The sequence below is a fragment of the Ursus americanus genome, chromosome 8, assembly GCF_024610735.1.
Source record: "Ursus americanus isolate L20-20 chromosome 8, mUrsAme1.1.p, whole genome shotgun sequence".
NCBI classification, from domain to species: domain Eukaryota; kingdom Metazoa; phylum Chordata; class Mammalia; order Carnivora; family Ursidae; genus Ursus; species Ursus americanus.
Window position 1 is genome coordinate 25,299,308 of NC_142134.1, and position 22,884 is coordinate 25,322,191.

Genomic DNA, 22,884 nt, shown 5'->3' on the forward strand with positions numbered 1-22,884 from the left:
ATTGACTCTTCCTTCTGTCAGGAAACAACTTGCTCTTCCTCTGACCTGCTATCTGTGTCCTACAGAAACCTTGTACCTACACTGTGGGAAGCGGTACCTCAACCCAACATCACTTTGCTTTCCAGAATGCGGAGAAAGGTATGTGTTTCCCAACTCCCAAACTAGCTGTAGGTACCCCAACACCTACATTGCATAGAAAGGGGCTTCTCAGAACAGAAGAAGGAAATCATTATATTTCTTCTCAAGCAACTCTTGAAAATCAGCTTCTCATCCTTATGACGAGACCGCCAGAATGTCAGCTGAATATCTTAGGAGGTGGTGAACTATATTTGACCTAGTTAAGTGTGCTGAGGAGTCAGTGTTGCCCACTAGGACTTATCCCAAATTATACATGCACAAGTGAATGAAATAAAATTGGGCAACAAGCAGATGAAAGAGCATTTCGGGTACAAGGGTCATGAGGTAGAAAGGAGCGAGTCATATTCGAGGAACTGAATGGTCTGACGTGAACGAGAGGGAAGATGGTGTGACATGAGGCTGCCAAGGTTGGCAGAGCCCAGATCACTCGGGAGCTATTGGATTTTAAACATTATCCTAAAGGCATAAAGAACCATTGAAGAATTCAATATAGGGAGTTTATAGTGAGATATACACATTTAAAAGACCTCCAGCTTCCACGAAGAAGGGATTGGAGGGAGTAAGGGTAGAAGAAGGAACAGTCCAGAAGCTACTAGTCATTTAAGCAAGAAATGATGATACCTTGGTCCAGGGTTGTTGGCAGCAGAGACGGAAGGAAGAGGATGAAATCCAACAATATTCAGGAGGTCGAATTGACAGGATCCAACTGAGTAGATGTATGGGGTGAGGGAGAAGGATAGATCAAGAATGACTTCCAGTTTTCTGGCTATAAGACTGGGCAGGAATTAATGCCAGTTACTGCCATAAACATAGTGGAGGAGAACCAACTGGGACTAGAGGGCAGATGATGAGTTCATACATGCTGGGGTTGAGGCGTCCGTGAGACATGCAGGTGGAAGTACTGAGAAGGTGGGTGCATATTCACATCTGCATTTTGGGGGCGAGATTGGGCTGGAGAGATATGCATTGGAAGGCATCAGAATGTTATGTGGTGGTTGAGGCCATGGGGTCCCTGAAGTACCCTAGGGGGAGAGTAAAGACAGATCAGAGACCAGGGCCTATGACAGAGCCATGAAGGACTCCCGGGCTTAAGCACCAGGTAGAAGATAAGTCAGGAAAGGAGGCTGAGGAGAGGCTGCCAAAGGTCTGGAGGACGAAAGCAGGGGGCATAGTGATTACACCTTGTTTATATGGTGCACCTCTGTAAGCTCATGGCTTCCTTGCTGTCTAGCTTGACAATATGTCTCAGGGTCATCGTGCACCTTTCTGGCCCCAGAGTAGCTACTTCTTTAGGGTATGGGGTGTTAGTTGCTTCCTGGTTGGCCTACACCTTTCTATACCTTTTCAGTGAACAAATCCAGAAAATATGTATTATTTAGAGAAAAAAACCCACCATGACCAATTTTATTTAGGAACACAATATTTTTACTTAACAGCCTTGATATTATATCTATTTCCTTAGGAAAATCTTTTTCTCTAATGACATTAAAATACTACTATTTACTCTATCCTACCGTATATAAATAATAGTTTCAGAATAGTAACAATACAATTATAAACAATGTGATTACTGAAAATGCTTTAAGATTTCTTTGTAGTTCTTTTTGTCCTTTCGATATAACCACTGTGGATGTACAAATTACTGAATTCTCAAGTCATTTGAAATAACTCCCTTCTGTGTTTCTAACTTACGTAAGGTTAGATTTACTTGTTTAACTTTTGCTTTTTTTTTTAAGAGAGAGAGCGAGAGCATGTGTGTGAGTTGTGGGGGAGGGGAAAAGGCAGAGGGAGAGAGAATCTTAAGCAGGCTCAATGCTCAGCATGGAGACGGACATCGGCTCAATCTCACCACTCTGAGATTATTACCTGAGCCAAAATCAAGAGTTGGACACTTAACTGACTGAGCCACCCAGGTGCCCCTAAATTTTGCTTTTAATCTTTGGGGATGGATTTATTTTTCATTTTGCTTTAAATTTGTTTTATAACTTTGTAAAGCATTTATATAATTCCTGTTCCAATTATCTATTGCTGCATAACAAACTACCCCAGAACTTAGTGGCTTAAGACAACAATTTTATCTGCTCGTGATTTTGTGGGTCTGGAATTTGCAAAGGGCCCAGCTGGGTGGTTTGGCCATGATTCTCTGGGTAGTTGGGGCTTGAGGCTCTTGTTCTTTCTTTCTTTCTTTTTCTTTTTTTTTTTTTTTTAAGATTTTATTTATTTATTAGAGAGAGAGAGAGAGCACATGAGCAGGGGGGAGGGGCAGAGGGAGAGCGAGAAGCAGACTCTTGCTGAGCAGGGAGCCTGACATGGGACTTGATCCCAGGACCCTGAGATCATGACCTGAGCCAAAGGCAGACGCTTAACCAACTGAGCCACCCAGGAACCCCTAAAGATTTTATTTTTAAAGTAATCTCAACAGCCAGTGTGGAGCTCAAAGTCACACCCCTGAGATCAAGAGTTGCGTGCTCTAGGGACGCCTGGCTGGCTCAGTTGGTGGAGCACGTGACTTTTGATCTCAGGGTTGTGAGTTCAAGCCCCACATTGCGCGTGGAGCCTACTTAAAAAAAAGAAAAAAAGAAAGAAAAGAAAAGGAAAAAAAGAGTCGCGTGCTCTACCGACTAAGCCAGCCAGGCACCCCTGGAGGCTGTATTCTAAGACAGCTCTTTATTTGCTATCTGGTGCCTTGGTGCCCCTTCACGTTTCTTTCTCCATGTAGTTGCCTTGTTCTTAATATGGAGTTTGAACAGCCAGGCACATTTGTAACTTGTACCCTCGGATCTAGTCCACACAAAGCTGGAGCAAGAGGAGCCCAAGCGTGCTGGATTGTGCTGTTGGGAAGGAGGGGGCAGAGGGCCTTAGACTCTCCTGCACCTCCCAGCCCCTATCTCAGTTAAAGGTAACCCAGACCCTTGACAGGACGGGGCAGGAGAAAAAGGTAAGAAAGAGGCATTGCCTGCTCTCTCGGCCCTAAGTAGTCAAGCAAGACTGAGAACAGAAATATGTCTAGTTGGCAGCATCGCCCTCAAATGGTGAAGCAAGGTGCTAGCAAACACCATTTTCACAGAACCTTGGTGGTCCCGATACTCCTCAATATTGCTTACACCTCACGGGACCTAAGAATCATGTGTGGAGCTTGCGAACCTGAAGGTCCCTGGGTTCCCTGTAGAGAGTCTAATGCTGTAGTTCTAGGGTGAGGTCCGGGTATCTGTGCGTCCCATCAGTTTCTAGAAGGTCTGTAGCACTTGGGACATTGCATTCAGCGTTCTGAACACGGACTTACAGACCTTAGTCCGTGGAGCTTCAGCCTCGCCACTGAGTGTTTGGTAAGGGCTTCTGAGAAATAGCTACAGTTTGACATTTTTGGTCACAGGAAATCACATTCAGCTTTGCTTAAGCTCCTCCCCGGTTCTCTTTTCCCACTCTACCAGTGACTTTCCTCTTAGGGAAATCAGCCAGAATTCTATTAGCTCTCTAACGCAAGCTAAATGGATTAAATCAATCTGTCTTCTGTTCACGAAGTTGACCTGAACTAACCTGCAGGGTTTCCTTTTAATCCCGCTTTATCCACAAATACTCCATTCATCACCAGTGGCACATTCAGGCCCAGGAGCTTAGGAAGAACCTAGTTATTTCTGTGAACAGCTGCTCTCTTCTCTGGCAGCAGTCCCTGACCACGGGTCCTAAGGCTCATAGGAAGAAGTAAACCTCCTCACGCCACCCTGCGGACGCGGTCACCCAGCACAGGGCCTGGCAGAAGGAGGAGCCCAAAGGCTGCCTGCAGATCTGATGGTCAGTGCGGTCACCCAAGTCCGTGATGGGGCCACTGACACCCGCAGGGCTATCGCAAGTCTGGGGGTAGCAAATGCAGGGCCCAGCAAGCACTTACTGCCACCTGACATTCTAAGCAGTCATCTGTGTGTTTGTCTGTGGTGTTTTCCTCAGTCCTCTAGTCCATCCCCCTTTCCAGATGGGGACATTGAGGCCCAGGAAGGTAAAATTCCTGGGAAGCCACATAGCTGATGAGGGCATTTCCAGGCCTAGAACCCAGGATGGCTGATATCCGGCCTGTTGTTATAATGTCACAATGTCCCCTCCACCTTCCAGCCCTGCATTATCTCACTCTTCAAGGTTGCATTTCTTGAAACCTCTCCAGCAAAAAGTAGGAATTCCAGTAAACCTCCAGTGATAGTAGTATAACCACGAGGTAAGGATGAAGGGGGGCGGGGGGTGGGAGTAGGGAAAGGAGCACCCCAGCTGGTGGTAAGGCACATCCTTCCTACTGGCAGCAATGGGTGGCGCTTTCCCCACCATCTTGCCCCCACAGTAGGAGAGGTGCCCTTCGCCTCCCCCCTGGCCCAGGGAGTCCCGGCTCACAGGCTCGCTTCTCCATCCCCACCGCAGCCTTCAGGGCAGCAGCCCTCATCCAGAGATGGTACCGGCGCTACGTGGCATGCCTGGAGATGAGGCGACATCGCACCTGGCGCATCTTCCAGTCGATCGAGTATGCGGGTCAGCAAGACCAGGTCAAGGTGCGGCGGGATGGGGGGCGGGGTCACCTGGGGCTATGCCTTCCAGCCCAGGGGCAGCATGGCCCAGGAGCCCCGAGGGTGCGGCTGATCGGGACCCCTCCTGGTTCTCTTTGCACTCGTCTCTAAAGCCGAGTCCTCGGTTCTCCTGCAGCTCCATGACTTCTTCAGCTACCTGGTGGGGCGCTTTACGCCCAGCAGCAACCATGAGCGTGAGTAGGAGCTGCCCTGCAGCACATCGTCCTGTCTCAGGCTCGTAGATAGCAGACCGAGCGGGGAGCCAGAGGAAGCCTAGATCCGGTGACAGCCGGGGACGAGCAAGGAGGCTGACGAATCAATGGCAGCTTCTAGGTTTTCCCAAGAGCACGCCTGGAGACAAGAATCTGGGTGCAAGGAGTTTATTTGTTAAATGCAGGAAACAGTGGGGGTGGGGAGGGAGTGGGGAAGGAATTCAGGGAAGGGAAGACCCCCAGTAAAGGGGGGGTGCTACTAAGCCAGCAACTCAGTGTGCCCGGGAAATAGTGCCAAACCCATGCCTTGGAATGATCCCACTGAGGGCAGAGAACGCCAGTCTTCATATATCGGCTCCTGAGGCTCACTGGGTGAAGGCTCCTGGGCGGGGTGGATCAGAAAGTTGTTAATTCCACAGCATTCTGGCCTGCTGAGCTCCCGGGCCAGAGATGCAGAGGCTCTCGGTGGACCCTTGCCTGAAGGGCCCTGGGAGCTCTGATGGCTTCTGCCACGCTCACCCAGTGCACCAGAAGTGCCTGTGAGCTCTTTGTTTCCACCAAGGCTTTTCCCTTTCCTCCTGCTTACGAGCCTCAGCTCCTAAATTTCTGTTCTAAGTCTGATAAAGCACAATCTTTTAAAATAAAAGTTAAGTGGAATTGACATAAAAGCATCACCTCTCCCTCCTGCCCACCGTAATCGGTGGTCACTTTCCCTTTCCTTTCTCCTCTTGGTGTTGGAGCCGATGCCAGACTGGCCTGCTTGGTCCAGGCAAAGACTTTGGGTTGCCCATGGACTGCCCATCTGATCACAGGCTGGCCTACCCTCTCTGTCCTGACCAGGAGACTTCCTGAACCACATGTTCACTGAGGAGAGATTCCCCCAGGACGCCGAGATGGAGAAATTCAGTGACTACGGATCTATGAGGTCCCGGACAATTACACAGGGCCACGCCTCTCCTTCCCGCTCCTTCCGGACCACGCGGCTGCCCTGGTGGAAGCTTTCAGACGGAAACAAGTAAGCACCTGCGTCTCCACCAGCTCCACGTAGGATGTAGAGGGAGACAGAGCCCAACGCAAAAGAAGGAGCCGTGGATTTATGGTGTTAGTGTCATGGAGCCATTGGAGAGATTCCATGCCCCCTTTGCTGAGCCAGAAGCCAGTTTTTATGCATTGAAAACCTCTCCTCCTAATCACGTAGTCTTTCTTTGTTCATACATCCCACAGGTAACTCCTGAGCACTGCTGTGTGTGGGCACTGCTCTGGGCAGGGGGGCTATAGCATGAGCGAGACAGACACGAATTCCTGCCCTCACAGGGCTCACATTCTGTGAGATAGATAGTTACATAACAACAAATAAGTAGATTCTGTAGTGTATTAGAAGGCGATTAGAGCTATATAAAAGAATAAACTTAATTCTAGGTAGAAGAGATGGCAATTTATAGAGTAGTCTTGGAAGGCACCACGGAAACGGTAATTTCTGAGCAAAGGTCAAAGGTGGTAAGGAAATGCACCCTGTGGACGCCTCTGGAAAATTGTTCCAGGCAGAGGGAACAAATGGAAAGGCCGCAAGGCAGGACTTTGCCTGGATGGCTTGGGGACCTCAGGAAGGCCACTGTGGCTGGTGAGGAGGGGGTCGGGGAAGAGTGTTAGGGGATGGAGGCAGAGAGGAGGGTGGGTGGGCTTTTATTCTTCTTTTGGGGAGACAGTGAGCATAGGAGTGATATAATCTGGCTTGCTTTTCAAAATAATCATTCTGTTCTCTGAAGAGAAGGTAGGGAGCAAGGGCTGAAGCAAGGAGACCAGTCAAGGTCCTGCCACAGTCCAGGAAAAGGTGACAGTGGCTTGAAACCCTGGTGGTAGAGGCAGAGGTGGTGAGAAGTGGTCAGATTCTGGTGCTATGCCAAATTCCAGCCCTTGCTTTCTTCCATATGAAGAGAACTCATCGCAGGAGGAGCTGGGATGGTTTTCCCCATCATGTCAGGATCACTCAGTACCATCAACATGCATGTGCTTACTCATACCTCGCTGACGCAAACACGCACCTCCCCCAGGCGGAAGGCAAGGAAGGCTTTCATCGAGTTGATAGGAAAGGGAAAATTAGCTCAATATTTGGAGATAATGAAAAGCAGAAACAAGAGCAGAAGGTGGGTGAAAACGGATCCGTGCATTGGGCCCCAGGGGCAGTTTACTAGGGTCACTCTTGGGGTCTCGGGTGATTGGGGTCGGTCGTTAAGCAGTAAAGGCGAGGCCCGTTCTGCTGCAGGAATATCAGCGTTGTTTTGTTCCCTCCCTCCTCTTCCTCCTAGTAGCAGCTCCATGCTCGCTATGTCTTGAATCTTCTGCACGGAACCAGGAAGCACCTGGAGCAGCTGCCAAACATCACCGGGTGTCCACGTGTTACAGCGAGGTCACCGTGTGCGGTAAGAGCCGGTCAGAGCTGGCTCCGTGCTGGCCGCAAACGAGAGCTCCCGGGAGGGGAGAGGAGAGGCGGGCTGGCGGGAGGTGGGATGCCCGCTGACGGCCCTGGTGGATTCGCTCCACCTCACGGAAGGAAGTAGGGCAGGGCCGCGAAGGGCTCTCGGGCAAGAGCCCCGGGCCGCTGCTGTTTTCCCAGGCAGTTCTGATCTGCCCCCTCACTCACCCTCTCCATTCAGAGCAAGATCCCTGCAAGTACCAGATCCCCCCTTGTCAGAAGACAGTTTATTGCCTGTTACTTGAGCGGGCCCTAATGGCCTAGCAAATGATTCCTTCCACCCACAGCTGGTCTTCTGCCAGAGAAATCCTCAGTCATGATTCTTTCCACATCCTGATGTTTTCCGTGATGTTGACACATCTGGTACGGACTGATGTCCCACATCGTAGGGGATGCAGACTGTAACTCGCCAGGGATCCGAAACTGGCACCTCGAGGGCCACACGCAACCCGCAGAGGGGTCTTGCTTGCCCTGGAATGTTCTTAAAATTTTTAAATTAATTTCCAACGTTTGAAAATTGGAGGATTTCATATTAAAATCCAGATTTCCAACATCTCTTGAAAAATCTCCTAACACGGGCCCGTAAGTGGACAGAAGCTTCCTTCTCTGGGTGAGGCAGAATCTCTCCAGTTCTCATTGGAGTTGGCAACCCTGTACCATTGTGTCTTCTCTTTGCTTTTTTTTTTATTATTTATGATAATCATGTAGAAAACAAATATTGTGTTTTCTGTTTTCAGTATTAACTATCCCTGCAGCAAGGGAAATTAATATTTATTCCTATCTTACATATAGAAAAATGAGTTACCATCACTTTGTTAGATTTTTCTGGGTATTTCCCTTTTTATAGTAAAAATGAGACACAGTGATAAGGACCAATAGAAACTGATATCCTTTTTCTATCTTTATTAGGAGACTTACATGGCCAGCTGGATGACTTAATATTTATATAAGGTATGAATGTATAAGATCCTGTCTTGCTCTGAGGCTTATTCTAGAAGTTCAAATACAGTATCTATTAAACAAATGCTTAACTATTGCTTGGATTTTTAAAATATTATTTTAAATTATTAAAAATACATAGTAGCAAATACATAATATAAAAGATAGCACTGTATTATATTTTAGTATATTTTTGTAAACTGTTTAAAATATTTGAGGTTAATAAAGAGAAGGAATCATTATTTAGTGATTGATTTCCTTTTTTCCAAATAAAGAAAATTTTGGGGGGCACATGGGTGGCTCAGTCAGTTAAGCATCTGCCTTCGGCTCAGGTCATGATCCCAGGGTCCTGGGGTCAAGCCTTGAGTCAGGCTCCCTGCTCAGTGGGGAGTCTGCTTCTTCCTCTGCCTCTCCCCCCCAGCTTGTGCTCTCTCTCTCTCGATCACTGTCTCTCAAATAAATAAAATCTTTAAAAAAAAGTAAATTGTTGATTATCAAATCACCTGAAAGCTATTTTCCTATCCATTTTTAGTTATAAAATGTAGAACATGTAACAACATATATGAATGTCCTGTTAATGTAATGTTACTTTATATATGCTGTGCTTCCCAAAGCATTTTCCCACTCACTGTCTTGTTTAATCCTGAGGAATCTGACAGCTATTGTTGTCATTACTAAAGGTATTGTGGCCAGGGGCGCCTGGGTGGCTCAGTAGGTTGAGCGTCTGACTCCTGATTTTGGCTCAGGTCATGATCTCTAGATCGTGGGATCAAGCCCCAAGTTGGGCTCTGCACTCAGTGGGAAGTCTGCTTGAGATTCTCTCTCTCCCTCTCCTTTTGCCCCTCCCCCTGCTCACTCATGTGTGCTTTCTCTCTCTCTCAAATAAATGAATAAATCTTGAAAAAAAAAAAAAGATATTGTGGCCAGAATTTAACACTGGCCTTTGGATCACAAGTCAGGCGTCCTTTACACATACCACACGGCAAGACTCCGGCTTTGTTTAAAGCACTTATTTTGATGAGCATGTCATAACCTCAGCCTGGCTTGAAAGGAGATATAAGACCAATAAAAAAATACTTCCATCTTTTGTTGACAACTCATGTTTGGAGGAGAGGCCGAAAGTACAGAATTGGTGTTGGATCTGACATTAACTGTCAAATACACACTGGCTCCACCTGATCTCCCATTCCCTTCCTTTGTCGCCGCTTCTCGGACTTGTCTTGTTGGGAAGAATGGCCTCCCGTCCCCAGAGAGGGCCTGTGTCTTCAATGGTGACTTCGTGGATTGAGGCAAGGATTCAGTAGAGATCCTGATGGTTCTTTTCGCCTTCATGCTGGTTTACCCAAAAGAGTTCCATCTTAACCGAGGAAACCATGAGGACCATATGGTGAACTTACGGTAACAAACTAAACACGCTTGAGTATTTGATGTTTACTTGTGATTGTAAAAAGTTATTTTGTCAGAGCTTCTGATTTGTTAGGTGCCTTTTAAAAGTAGTTTTCTGGGATGTCTGGGTGGCTCCATCGGTTAAGTGGCTGCCTTCAGTTCAGGTCATGATTGAGTCCCGCATTGGGCTCCTTGCTCAGCGGGGAGCCTGCTTCTCCCTCTGCCTGCTGCTCCCCCCACTTGCGCTCTCTCTCTCCATCAAATAAATAAATAAAATCTTTAAAAAAATAAAAGTGGTTTTCCAATTTTATAAAGGAATACACAATATCTGACATTTAAAATATTTCTTTAAAACTTAACACATTATCCTACTCCTAATAAAACCGTTAAATTTTTTTCACTTACTATACTCTTTAGAAAAGGTAAGAAATACAGATAAGCAAAAAGAAGAAAATCAAAATATCCCATAATTTCTTGAACTGAGATAATGCTGTAATTGTAAACATTTTGGCAATTATTCTTCAGTCTCTTTTCTATATATTTAAGTATATGTATATAGAACATGAATTTTTATAAAAATTCAATTATATCATAACTGTTGTCACTAAATTTAATATCTATTTTTGCTTCTAAATCTAGATATGGCTTTGCCAAGGAGGTGATGCATAAATATAGGTACGTTACCTTTAAAAGCAAATGTTCTCTTAGTTCAGATGAGTGTATCATTTGAAACTTAATATCTTCTTAATATCATTTTCCAGACACATGGCAAGAAAATACTAAAAACACTGCAAGATGTTTTCTGTTGGCTTCCCCTGGCCACTCTGGTTGATGAGAAAGTCCTGATTCTTCACGGTGGAGTGTCAGACATGACCGACCTGGAGCTTTTGGCTAAACTAGACAGGCACAAGGTACCGACTAAGGCAATCGTGCATATTTCACCATCATTTAACCCAGTTAATAATAACAACCCCGTTGATAATAATTTAACCCAGTTTCACTGGCAGCATAAAATCAACGTCATCTTACATGCTGACTCCAGGTGACTAATAAGGGCTGTTAAGAGAAGCCATTAAACTATTAAAAGGAGGAAGATTAAGAATCCACGTCTGGGTGCAAGGAGCAATGTGATCCATCGGTGATGTATAGACATGACGCTATAGACATGATAGTGGGGAGTGGCCACGAGAGCATCTATTCGCCATCCCCGATCTAGACAATTCTAATAAATACCCCTCAAGCACTGTACCTGAGGAGACTTTATTTCTCAATAACTCAATTAAACTCAACAAATGTGTATTGAGTGGCTACTTCATGCAGGGAGGATGCTATTGGCAGATAGAAAGATGAAGACCAATTTCGAATTAAACTCAACGACTGTGTTTAAAGTGCTTAGTATGTGCAGGGAAAGTGGCAGGGGAGACGCAGAGGTAACCAGAGATGGTGCCCCCCTAAGGGGATTTACAAGAACCGGCAGGAGGAGGGAGTGAGAGGCAGAATGCATTAAACTCCAATATCCACACGTCTCTTTTCTTTTGCACTTTGGAAGTAAACATTTAGAAAACAAAGATTCTATTCTCTTTTAGTCACAGACTCTTATACTTGAACGGTGTCTTCTGGCTTCTGTACTCCAGCTGCACCCTCTGAAATACAGGAGACCTACTGCAACATCCTTGACAACATAAGTCTGAGCAGGTCCAAAGACAGAGAACTCATTACCGCACAAGCCAGTGTGCTTCAGGCAACTCTAATTAGTCTAAGTCTGTGTTATATGAGACATAAATGAAAGAGCCAGGCTTCGAATCAGGCAGACCTGGGTTTGAACCTTGGAACCTGCAGTTCTTTGCTGCTACGGCAGCCTCGTTTTACTAGGTTATCCAAGAACCAACCCTTCTTTTGTCTTGTTACTCTGCTGTCCTTAGGGTGTTTTTCCCATGCCCGCATCTGTAGAGGCCAAGATGGCTGTGTTCCAAGCAATAGGATAGAGGAAGGAAGGGGGGGGAGAACATTCCTGCCCTTTAAAGACACAGGGAGAAGTTGTCCACATCTCTTCTGCTCTCATCCCATTGTTGAGAAAATAGTTCCGTGACCTCACCTTGCTGGAAGGAGGCTGGAAATGCAGACTTCCTTCTGGTTGGCCACATGCCTAGCACAAAAGTTGGGGTTTCTATTCCTATGACAAAGAAGGGGGAAATAGATTTTGGGCACTGGTAGTCTGCCACGCAGACACTGAAATAGGGAAACATGTTCTTTTTTCCTTGAGTAGGCGTGGTGAGTGGTTACGCCATGGCCCATAAGGTTGGAGAGAAATGGATAAAATTCTGTTTCTGCCACTTATAGAATATTACCTTGAAAAAGTTATTTATTATAACTTCGGTTTCTGAATCTATACAAGAGGAATATGAATGCCTATATCCTAGCTGTTGTGAGGATTAAATGAAAATGTGTGTGCACATGCCTTACTAAATTTTTACTCAACAAGTGGAAATGGTATTAACTACATTTGGCTGAAGTGACAGAAAACTTCAAATGACAATGGCTTAATGATTATCTCTTCCTTCTGTAAATGAACACTGGAAGCAAGCAGTCCAGGGCTGGTAGAGTTAACACCCCAAAGTCACCAGGGACCCAGTTTCCTGCTCTCTTGTTGCTCCCCTATGCTGCATGGCTACCTGAGCTCCAGCCATCATGACCATGTTCCAGCAGCATAAATTAGAGAGTAGAAGAAAGGCAGGCTTCTTCCCTTTAAGGACATTCAGGTGTACACAAAATTTTTGTTCATATTTCTGTTCAGAATTTTGTCATATGTTAGCATTTAGCTGAAAGGCAGATTGGAAAGTGTATTCTTCAATCCAGGTAGTATCTGTAAGAATCTGGGTTTCTGTTTCTAAGGAAGAAGAGTAGACAGGTGTTGGGTAGCCACACTCTGCCTTGGTCTGTCCCTGTTGCTCCCCAGATTTCCATGCACACCCTGCTTCCCACACACAGCCGTGCTCATCCCCTCCCCAGGGATTCCACACTCAGGTCTCATCCAGTAATTGCATCCAGTCCAAGGTTTCTGGATTCAAGTCCTATCTATCAAGGTCTGGCTATGGCCCCTTGTGGTCTGGTGACTGAAAGACCAGATACGTTTCCCTGCCCCCGCAAACTCAGTGTTGGGAGGGGAAAAGGATAACTCCTTAGCAGAGGAAGAGGGGGTGCCTGCAACATTTTCGACAGCTTCCTCCAAAAATCCTCACTAGAAATCTCCTCTCTGCTTCTCCATTATCTCAACCCTTTCATATTCTTAATGGAGGAGGAGCGGCCCAAGGGACCTAAAACTAGCTCTTAGTATTTCTTTTGTCAATTCTGCATGATGTCTGGCACCTCGTTTTTTTTTAATTCAAATATTCTGTTCTACTGTGTCTATGACTGGAGGTAGAGACAGCAAGTCGCGATAAAGCAGATGATCTCATGGGAAGAATCACATTTAATGGATATAGGAGAAGTAGGGACTTTGGGAAAGAATGCTAAAGAACAGTTTATTTTCTGTAGCTTAGCAAAAAGCTAACTTCCCAATAGTTGGTTTGCCAGGCTCTGGGGAGGGGTGATGTAGCTGTTTGTACCGAGTCCAGGGATCCCTTGGGAGGGAAACACAAAAGCAGGAGCCCCAGAGTCAGAGATCTGGATTCAGTCCTGGTAACGTTCTAGTAACTGCGCCTCACGTTCCTCACCTGTGCTATAAATGAGGATGCTATCTCACAGGGGTGCGAGGGCTAATCAATGAGGTCATGTTAAGTGCCCAGCATAGCACCTATTTGAAAGCGTTCAATACATATTAATGCTGTTATTCTCCTTAAAAATCAGTTAGGGATGCCTCTTGAGAGCAGATAATAACATCCTTAAAATAAAGTTACCCGAGGATGGAAAAGTTACCAGTTGTTCTGGTCCGGCCCTCACTCTGAGTGGCAACAAGGAGAGAAGGAGGGGGTTACGACTCCATTTGCGTTTGGTGGCCTTTCACTCTCTATGCCCAGAGCTAAGCTGCCTAGGAAGTCATCAGTGCTTGTCCAAAGTTAGAGAACACCTCTGTTCTGTTCTATTCAATCTGGAGTCCTCCTGAAACATCATCCAAGTTCTGCTGACCCTCTGAGTGTCCTGTGTCCTTGTCCTAAGCCAGTCCGTACCAGGACATGGCTTCCGTGGATCACAGTCCTTCCATCGATTTGCAGAAACCGATTCTTCTCATTCTTTGATTATGCGCTTGCAGAGAGTTCCCGTTGTGAGCCAGACCTCTGTCCTTGATATCCTTACAGTGTTGTGTCCCTCATTGTGTCCTCAGCTCATGTGACCATGCCAGGAATGGTTGCTGGAGCCACAGCTCTGCTCTGTGGCCTGACCCCTCTCTTTCCCATGATCAGAATCCCAGCTTGTGGCCCCCTCGTCAGCCTAGTCCCAGTACCATGATGCCTGTGAGTCAGGGACCATACTCGGTGTCTTTGGCAAAAAGAGTTTCTTTCCAGTTAGGTCCAGGCTGAAAAGAGGTGCCCCCTCCCTTCCTCAACAGGTAAGATAGCACTTCCTGGAAGATGCCATGAAATGCTGACTCTCCCTCAGCAAAGTACCAAGTGGTTCCTAACCCAACATTTTTCAGCCGAAAGCTGCATTTCTTCTACTTTGTTTTAGCACCTTCCTGAGACGTGCCCTTTCCCATCCTTGTCTAAAATTCACTAGGTTCCTAGAGAAAACAGTGGCCTCACTTAGTATTTCTCGAATTACCTGTGGCGGAAGACCAGGTTTTATAAATTTCCAGTTTGTCACAGATCAAAACTTTTGTAAAATTCAGTACATATGAAGTACTAGAAAAATGCAATACAAACAAAAAAATGTAAGTCCAGGGATCACGCGCTTGACTATCACTGCCGTACGCACCTGCCCTGGGCCAGGACGAGCGCGGGTCTGCGGCCCCCGCGCGCGAGGGGCGCTCACCTGGAGGGGCTACTCAGGAAACGACCTCCGGTTTCATCGCAGCATCTGTATCTTCTCTGGACGTTTTTAGATCGTTTCCACCCTGAGGCGCAAAACGAGAAAGGAGAACGGGAAACAGGCGATGAAGAAGGCCACCCGGCCGAGCGGCGCAGGGCGACCCACGTCCTGGTTTCTGCCCCAGAGCCGCTCTCTCCCCGCTTCCCCCCTCCGCCTGGGCGCCTCCGGGGCGCCCCGGGCCGGCGCTCCTCCAGCATCCCCTGCAGCGGCCCGGCCGACGCCAAGGAGCCGGCCCGGCGGGCGCGGCGCTCCGTGGACCTGGAGCTGGACAGGTGCCGGCGGCAGGCAGGCCTCCCCGTGAGCCCGGCGCAGGGGGAGCCCCTGCTCGGCACCCCAGAAGCCGACTCGAAGCCGAGGAGCCGCCCGAGCCCACTCAGGAGGAGTGGGAGCAGGTGGGTGGCGGCCGGGGGCGGCTCCCTGGAGTGCGGCTGTCTTCGGGGGGGCTTTTAAAAAACGGAACGAATCTCTTCCCTCCCTGTAAATTCAGGGTATTTTTTTCCACCTCCCTGTCCCTCTCCCCCTGGGGCCAGAACATCCCAGAAGGATATTAGTATTTGCCTAATAACTCAGATATTTTAGAGTGCCGTAGAAGACGGGAGGCTGTGGCAGGTGGGCCCTATTGCCTGAGTAAACGTGACTTAGTGCCCTAGCCTCATTGGGGTAGGAAGGTGAGCCAGGACTTACTAGATGCTATTCCGTGATGTTTTGTTTTTACTGTGTCAGAAGGACGGCTGCTGTAGGTCAGTGGCTTCCGTGGACCTCTGTTATCAGGCTACTGAAGGCTTTTCCAGAATCTCTGAAGTGTGCCATAGAGCCGCCCCTCACTGCAAGGGGACTGGGAAAGCAAGCGTTCAGCGAGGCCCATTGCCACCCCAAACACCTCACCAGAGTTCTGTTAGCGGGAAGGAAGAAGGAGAATGAACACAGAGTAGGCACTCGCAGTGTTCCCTACGTAGGACTCTGGCAGCCGCAGGGAGGGCCCATTTCATGGGGGCAAGGCTGTGGCAGGGGGACTTGTAGTCCGTGTGGGGCGTCCACGTCGTGAGCTGGTGCCCCCCCCCCCCCCGTTAGTAGCACTGTGGGAACTTGCTGGTGTTCAACCACTTCTGACCTATAACCCTGGCCGTTTTTTATGGTTCATCCAATAAAGAAAAGGAGAGAATTCAGAATTAGGTAAGAGCTCAAATTAGCAGACTTGGCGGATGGATTGGATGGACGGTGGTGAGAAAAAGGAGTGGCGCTGACTCCGAGGCTGGAAGCCTCAGAGCGAGAGATGGTGAGTTTACGTTATACTCCCTGAGCTATCGATCCTGGGCTTCAGCATCAATGTAGAATGGAAATTTTAAAATCAAGTCTCTCCTTTCGCAGAAACGTAACTCAATAATAATGTTCCAATATTTACAAATGCATTTTTCCCCTCAAAAGTACATTTAGAAAGTATTGGGTGTCAACAACCAAAATACGCCCCATTATTTCATGTAAGTTACAGATGATTGGTCCTCAGTGTTTTCCTGAGTAGTAACAAAAGGGTAGAACCTGAATTGCTGAAAAAGTTGCTCAGCTCTTCTGCAAATTCTTTTAAAAAGGCTGAAATGGGGGCGCCTGGGTGGCACAGCGGTTAGGTGTCTGCCTTCGGCTCAGGGCGTGATCCCGGCGTTATGGGATCGAACCCCACATCAGGCTCCTCTGCTATGAGCCTGCTTCTTCCTCTCCCACTCCCCCTGCTTGTGTTCCCTCTCTCGCTGGCTGTCTCTATCTCTGTCAAATAAATAAATAAAATCTTAAAAAAAAAAAAGAAGGCTGAAATTACTTGACGAACTGAAACATCTGGTTGTACTTTCCCAGGACCACAGCTGGGGCCTTGTGAATGCTGCAGGAGAGGTCATGTTGCCAGTCCCACGACTTCTGCCTTCTCTTTGCAGCAAATGTCCAGGAGCCCAGAGCACTGGGGCTAACAGAAGACTTCTCCCAGAGCAGCTCCCTTTTTATCTGGTTTACATGTTGGGCTTTCATATAAGATTTTTTTATTATTATTATGTTCAGTTAGCCAACATACAGTACATCATTAGTTTCTGATGTAGTGTTCAGCAATTCATTAATTGCGTATAACACCCAGTGCTCATCACCACACGTGCCCACCTCAATACCCATCACCGGGTTACCCCGTCCCACCCGCCCCCTCTGTAACCCTCAGTTTGTTTCCTGGAGTCCAGGGTCTCTCATGGTTTGTATCCCTGTCCGATTTCTTCCCATTCAGTTTTCCCTCCCTTTCCCTGTGGTCACAGAAGATTTATTTCCAAGAAAGTGGGTACACACTTGTCAAATAATATACGCATACATCCGCTCCTTCTGTGAGAAATAAAAAATTCTGGAACCTCAAGGGTTCAAAATAAAAGCATAGGTTGGGGCGCCTGGGTGGCTCAGTTGGTCAAGCGTCTGCCTTCGGCTCAGGTCATGATCCCGGGGTCCTGGGATCGAGTCCCAAGTCGGGCTCCCTGCTCAGCAGGGAAGCCTGCTTCTCCCTCTACCTCTGCTGCTCCCCCTGCTTGTTCTCTCTCTCTCTCTGACAAATAAATAAATAAAATCTTTAAAAATATATATGAGCGTATGTCAAATATCGATCCTGTGGAAAATTATTCACTTATTTTTATCCAATATTTGTATCGCCTTCTTCCTCTCCTCCTCTACCTATTTACTCCTCCTCCTTCTCTTCCTCTGTTCATAGGAATGACTCTGAATCTCTGCCTAGAGTCTAGGAACGAAACCATCTCTTGGTCTCTGCAGGTGGTCGATATCCTGTGGAGTGATCCCATGGCCCAGGAGGGCTGCAAGGCCAACACCGTTCGAGCAGGAGGCTGTTACTTTGGACCTAACGTGACAGAACAGTTGCTACAGAAATACAACCTGCAGTTCCTGATCCTCTCCCACGAGTGCAAACCTGAGGGCTACGAGTTCTGCCACAGCCGCAAGGTGGGCGCCCGGTCCACGGTGGCGCGGGAGTGGTCCGCACCGCCCCCCCCCCCAGCATGGGCGAGCTCGGGGGCTCAGCTGCTCCCCATCAGCCACGCCTCGAGTTTGTTCTCCACTCGCTCAAGGCAACTAGGTCCTTTACAGTCACTGATCCTTGCCTTTTGCAGCCTCTTGATTGATTGATTGATGTATTTTAATGGCTAATGCTTTCAAAGTATGTTATTTTATTTTTAAAGATTTTATTCTTATTTGAGAGAGAGAGAGCACACGAGCAGGGGGAGCAGCAGAGGGAGAAGCAGGTTCCCCCTGAGCAGGGAGCCTGATGTGGGGCTTGATCCCAGGACTCTGGGAATCACGACCTGAGCCGAAGGCAGATGCTTAACTGACTGAGCCACTCAGGCATCCCTCACAGCCTTTTAAATCTCAAAATTTGATTGCTGTCACCACTCAGCGGTCCCCTGAGAGGAGAAAGGAGGGGCAGATATTGTCCCATCTCATGGACGGAAATATGGCCTGGTGTCTTCACAGCCACATCTCCATTCCTGAAGTCACATGGCTCGCTGACCGGTACTTCAGACAACACGACGGGGTGACGGGATTTCTGCATCGTGCCCCAGCAGAGATTCAGGATTGTCTGTCTTCTCAGGAGTATATTTAATGTCATGACTCATCTTTGCACATCTTAATCCTACCATGCTTGCCTAGCCCAGGGCCACTAGGACGAGAGTATTGCCAGAACACCTAACTCTGCAGGAGAATAACAGGTTTCCATGTGGGGGAAAAAAGTGAGATCAACTAATCTAAGAAGTGTTTGGTTAATACAAGTTTGTCTACTGCAGGACTTCTGAGAACATTTGGTTTCCTATATTCCTTGTAAATCTCCAAGAAGAGATGCAGTGTCTACCATTCCCCAATGCACCAACATCGAAACTTCTCTCACAGGGCATCTTAGGAGACACAGTACTCTGTGGGAAACTCTGTGGTGAGGCCTCCCTCCAGCTTTCATCCCGGGGGTATGCCGATCGTAATGGCTTCCCAATTTATCACATCCAGCTTCCCTCTAAGTTAAACCAAATGAAGTGTTTTGTCTGACTCCTGCTGTTGTACTTGAGGTAAAAAGGTGAAGAAATCATGTTGTGGGGCACCAGGGTGGCTCAGTCGGTTGAGCGTCTGCCGCGTCTGCCTTCGGCTCAGGTCATGATCCTGGAGTCCCAGGATCGAGCCCCATGTCGGACTCCCCACTCAGTGGGGAGTCTGCTTCTCCCTCTGCCCCTCCCCGCTTGTGTTCTCTCTTGTGTGCTCGCTCTCTCTTTCTCTCAAATAAATAAATAAAATCTTGGAAAAAAGATATCATGTTATGGATGTCCTATCAGAATTCAAATTGTTATTACTCGAATCACAACTCCTGCCTTACTAGCATTGATGACTTTAAAAATGTAAAAAGATCCATGGTTGAGGTCAAGGAGGGGGAGTTGGCTTGGGCCCTATCAGACTGAGGGTGAAGCGTTCTTCAGTGAACCTGAATGCCTTTCTCACTCTGTTTTGATCTAGGTGTTAACCATCTTTTCTGCCTCCAGTCACTGTGAAGTTGGCAGTAGCAGAGGGGCCTCCGTCAAGCCGGGGCCGGCCCTGACCCCATACATCGTGCGGTATCAAGCTGACAAGGCGACCCACATGCTGACTATGAGGCTAAGGCAAGACTTTGTAATGACTGTTTTTCAGAAACACAGAATTATGGTGTTTGTAGAAACTCTGAAATGTCAAGCGTCATTACATTTATCCCAATTCTAAGTGAGAATTCAAAATGTATAGGGTACCTGGGTGGCTCAGTCAGTTAAGCATCTGATTCTTTTTTTTTTTTTTTTAAGATTTTATTTATTTATTTGACAGAGATAGAGACAGCCAGCGAGAGAGGGAACACAAGCAGGGGGAGTGGGAGAGGAAGAAGCAGGCTCACAGCAGAGGAGCCTGATGTGGGGCTCGATCCCATAACTGCCGGGATCACACCCTGAGCCGAAGGCAGACACTTAACGACTGCGTCACCCAGGCGCCCCAAGCGTCTGATTCTTGATCTCAGCTTAGGTCTTGCTGTCAGAGTTGTGAGTTCAAGCCCCACACTGGGCTCCACGCTGGGTGGGAACCTACTTAAAACAACAATGACAACAACATTTAGCTATGTCAGCAATAGCAGGGGCCTCTTCCTTCTCCTCCATACACTTTGCGATCTGTACCACCCATCATCAACGGAAGCAACGAATCTGCTTCCTGCGGAAGTTATTCTCCGTGGGTGCATAGTGGGTAAAGTCCGTATACCAGGCTGCTGAGTCTTTCAGGGTCACTCCTGTCTTCTCTCATCCTTAAAGGGTCTGTGTTACCCCATAAGCCACAGCCAAAGGTTCTTTGTTTTCTAGGGTTTTGACAGATGGGTTTCAGTCTGCATATTTGTTGACAGTGCCTTTTTCTTCCTGGGAAGGAAGCTATAATATTACCTACATGGCTTCTGTTGAGATGATTCTGAGTTCTAACCTTAGCTGAGAGCTTACCACCCACTAAGGGCTATTATAAAGAATTTACATGTATTGTCACACAATGAACCTATGAAATACATACGAAGTTCAGCTTTATAGAGGAGATCATTAAGGAACACAGGCTAAGTCAGCTGGCCCGTGGTCCCACAGCTAATACACGGTGAAGGCAAGCCGTGTCCCAGGCAGTCTTATTTCAGAAATCACACACTTAACCGGCACGTGCTACTGCCTCCCACCAAGAAGATGGTCCCAGAGGACATCAGCTGCTCGCAGATGCGGCTTCAGTGCTGCTGAACAAGCGTCTTTAATTATCAGATGAACTAATTAGAAATCAAAACAAAGTTAACATAAACCCAGTGGAAAGAGAACACATTAATATCTAGCCTCTGCCTTGTGTGAGTGCTATAAAAGTGCCTTATTTTAAATCACTCTTGAGTTATTAAATATCGAGAGTTCTTAAACACTCAAGTTATTTAAAAATCAAGGCCAGCATCACTCAAGAAGTTTTATGTGAGAATTTAAACTCATTAAGTGATAGTCAGACCTACCATGCAGAGGCATCAACCAGGAGAGCTTTACCAAAACTCAGCCACCCTGGCCTCACCGCAGCCCCACCACAGCAGGATCTCCGGGGCTGGGCCCCAGGCAGCTGGAACGCCCGATTCCATAGGATTTAGGTGTTGTCACTACAAAAGAAGTTACTGTAAGGAATCCTATAGGGAATATGTTTTAATAACGTAATTACAGAGCTCTTTGCAAGTAAACATCACCTAATTTACCCAGAAATCACTTGCCCAACGACTTCAACTCCCTGGAGCAGAAGTAAGGGGGAAAGGTCTCTGACCATCCATAATTGATGGCCTAGTGTCCATAAAGTCAAGATCATATGTTTTTCTTAGAAGAGGCCTCATTCAGCACCCATTTACTTTTGGTTCATATCCACACCTCACAATAATAGTTTAGCCTGCCTAGAGTTGCCCTGTCAAGCTTGATTGCTGGTCCTACCCCGTACTAGCTATGTGACCTTGGATTACTTTGTAATGGGCATAATAATCGGACCTACCTCAGTGGGTGTTGGAAGACTGAGATAATCCCCGCAGAGCTGCGTTTAGTTAGTGTTCACTATTTGCTGCTTGATGTAGAAAGAGAGCCTTGTATAGACAGCTCCTGAGAGCATCACCGTACTATCCCTGCATGATAATGGTGGATGACGACAGTATAACAGAAGATAGTTTAAATGCTTTGCCAAACCAACGGTTTGTAAACTTTTGCGGGGGGAGAGGGAGTCCCATACTTCTTTTTTTTAAGATTTCTTTTTTTATTTGAGAGAGAACGTGCGCAAGCAGGGGCGGGGCAGAAGGAGAGGAAGAGAATCTCCAGCAGACTCCCCGTTGAGTGCAGATCCTGATGTGGGACTTGATCCCACAACCCTGAGATCATGACCTGAGCCAAAACCAAGGGTCAGACACTTAACCGACTGAGCCACCCAGGTGCCCCAGGGAGTCCCATACTTCTTTTAAACTTTGATGAAACAATGAACTCCCTCCAGAAAAAGCAAATACATTCATATACCCATAAAATTAGGGATGAGGTTTAGGTCTACGGAGCCCACTTAAGGACTATTATGCCACCTTAAACTAAAGGAAGGTTTTCATCAAACATGACTGAAACTCTGTGTGTGTGTGTGTGTGTGTGTGTGCGCGCGCATGCACGTGTGTAACTCTTAGCGCTTGAAAAGATAGGTTATCTGGTCATGATTTATAGAATGGCTGGTTCCTCAATGAGGCAGGACGAAGTATGTATTTACCTTTATCTCTTTTTATCTTTTATTCATTCAACTACACATATTTGAACACTTACTTTGGGCCTAGTGCTGTGCCCAGCATTACACTTTTAATCCAGTAAGAATGAGAAAACTAAATTAGTGTTATTTTGTTATTCACAAATCTTGTCTTGTGCCTATTTAACATAATAATAAATTATTAGGAAAGCATATGAGTATGATGACAGATATCATTTACTAAGTGCTTTGAATGTGCTGGGCTTTCTTCTAAGTACTTTATATGAGTTTACTTTTTTAATCTTCACAATAATCCTATAAGGTAAATACCATTTTTCTTTTTTCTTTCTTTTTTTCTTTCTTTTTTTTTTTTTTTTTTGTAGGTACCATTTTTATCCCTCTTTTGCAGATGGGAAAATTGAGGTGCAGTACAGTAGGATAACTTTACCATAAAAGTGGCCTTTTCCCAGAACTTCTCTGTAACCACTGTCCTGCACTTGGAAGGAGAGTGGCAGGGCCTGTTTGTGCCCAGCAGGGAGAAGTGGGGGAAATAAGAGATGGAGCTCTTCCTTCAAAAACTGAGCTCTTCTCCCCCAAACTGAGCTCTAGGGACGTTGAGATGTTAAGAAAGAGAAGTGTGGAAAGAAAAACAAACCCATGACTATTTCCTCTATGTTAATTTTTTTAATGTTTGTTTTCATCTCCTGTCCCCGGATTAGCAGAGTAGAGGAGTCAGCTCTGAGATCTCTGCGGGAAAAATTATTTGCTCATTCCTTCGATCTTCTTGGTGAATTTAAGAAGCACGATGCAGATAAAACTGGTGAGACCAAGCAAGTAAAATATTCCTACAAGGAAGCTGGCCAACAAAACAAAACACTGTGTGGCA

General features: G+C 46.8%; 2 protein-coding genes across 3 annotated transcripts in view; both read left to right on the forward strand.

The window, feature by feature from the left end:
• The window catches only part of NAAA (N-acylethanolamine acid amidase), a 34,370-nt gene extending 34,196 nt beyond the window's left edge, over positions 1–174 (forward strand). The window contains exon 11 of one of the 2 annotated variants that reach the window (XM_087864078.1): positions 66–174. The gene's annotated coding sequence lies outside the window, so the exon portion shown is untranslated. The other variant, XM_087864076.1, reaches the window with a different exon arrangement.
• Positions 48–22,884, forward strand: part of PPEF2 (protein phosphatase with EF-hand domain 2) — a gene marked incomplete at its 5' end in the record, with an annotated part of 27,959 nt that continues 5,122 nt past the window's right edge. Inside the window, 17 exon segments of the mRNA XM_087864399.1 lie at positions 48–138; positions 4,543–4,670; positions 4,822–4,879; positions 5,738–5,815; positions 5,818–5,912; positions 7,207–7,276; positions 7,279–7,317; positions 8,280–8,318; positions 9,533–9,707; positions 10,335–10,374; positions 10,457–10,606; positions 14,734–14,899; positions 14,902–15,063; positions 15,066–15,112; positions 17,505–17,690; positions 19,242–19,379; positions 22,707–22,818. Coding sequence (XP_087720525.1) covers positions 48–138; positions 4,543–4,670; positions 4,822–4,879; positions 5,738–5,815; positions 5,818–5,912; positions 7,207–7,276; positions 7,279–7,317; positions 8,280–8,318; positions 9,533–9,707; positions 10,335–10,374; positions 10,457–10,606; positions 14,734–14,899; positions 14,902–15,063; positions 15,066–15,112; positions 17,505–17,690; positions 19,242–19,379; positions 22,707–22,818 — 1,774 coding nt within the window.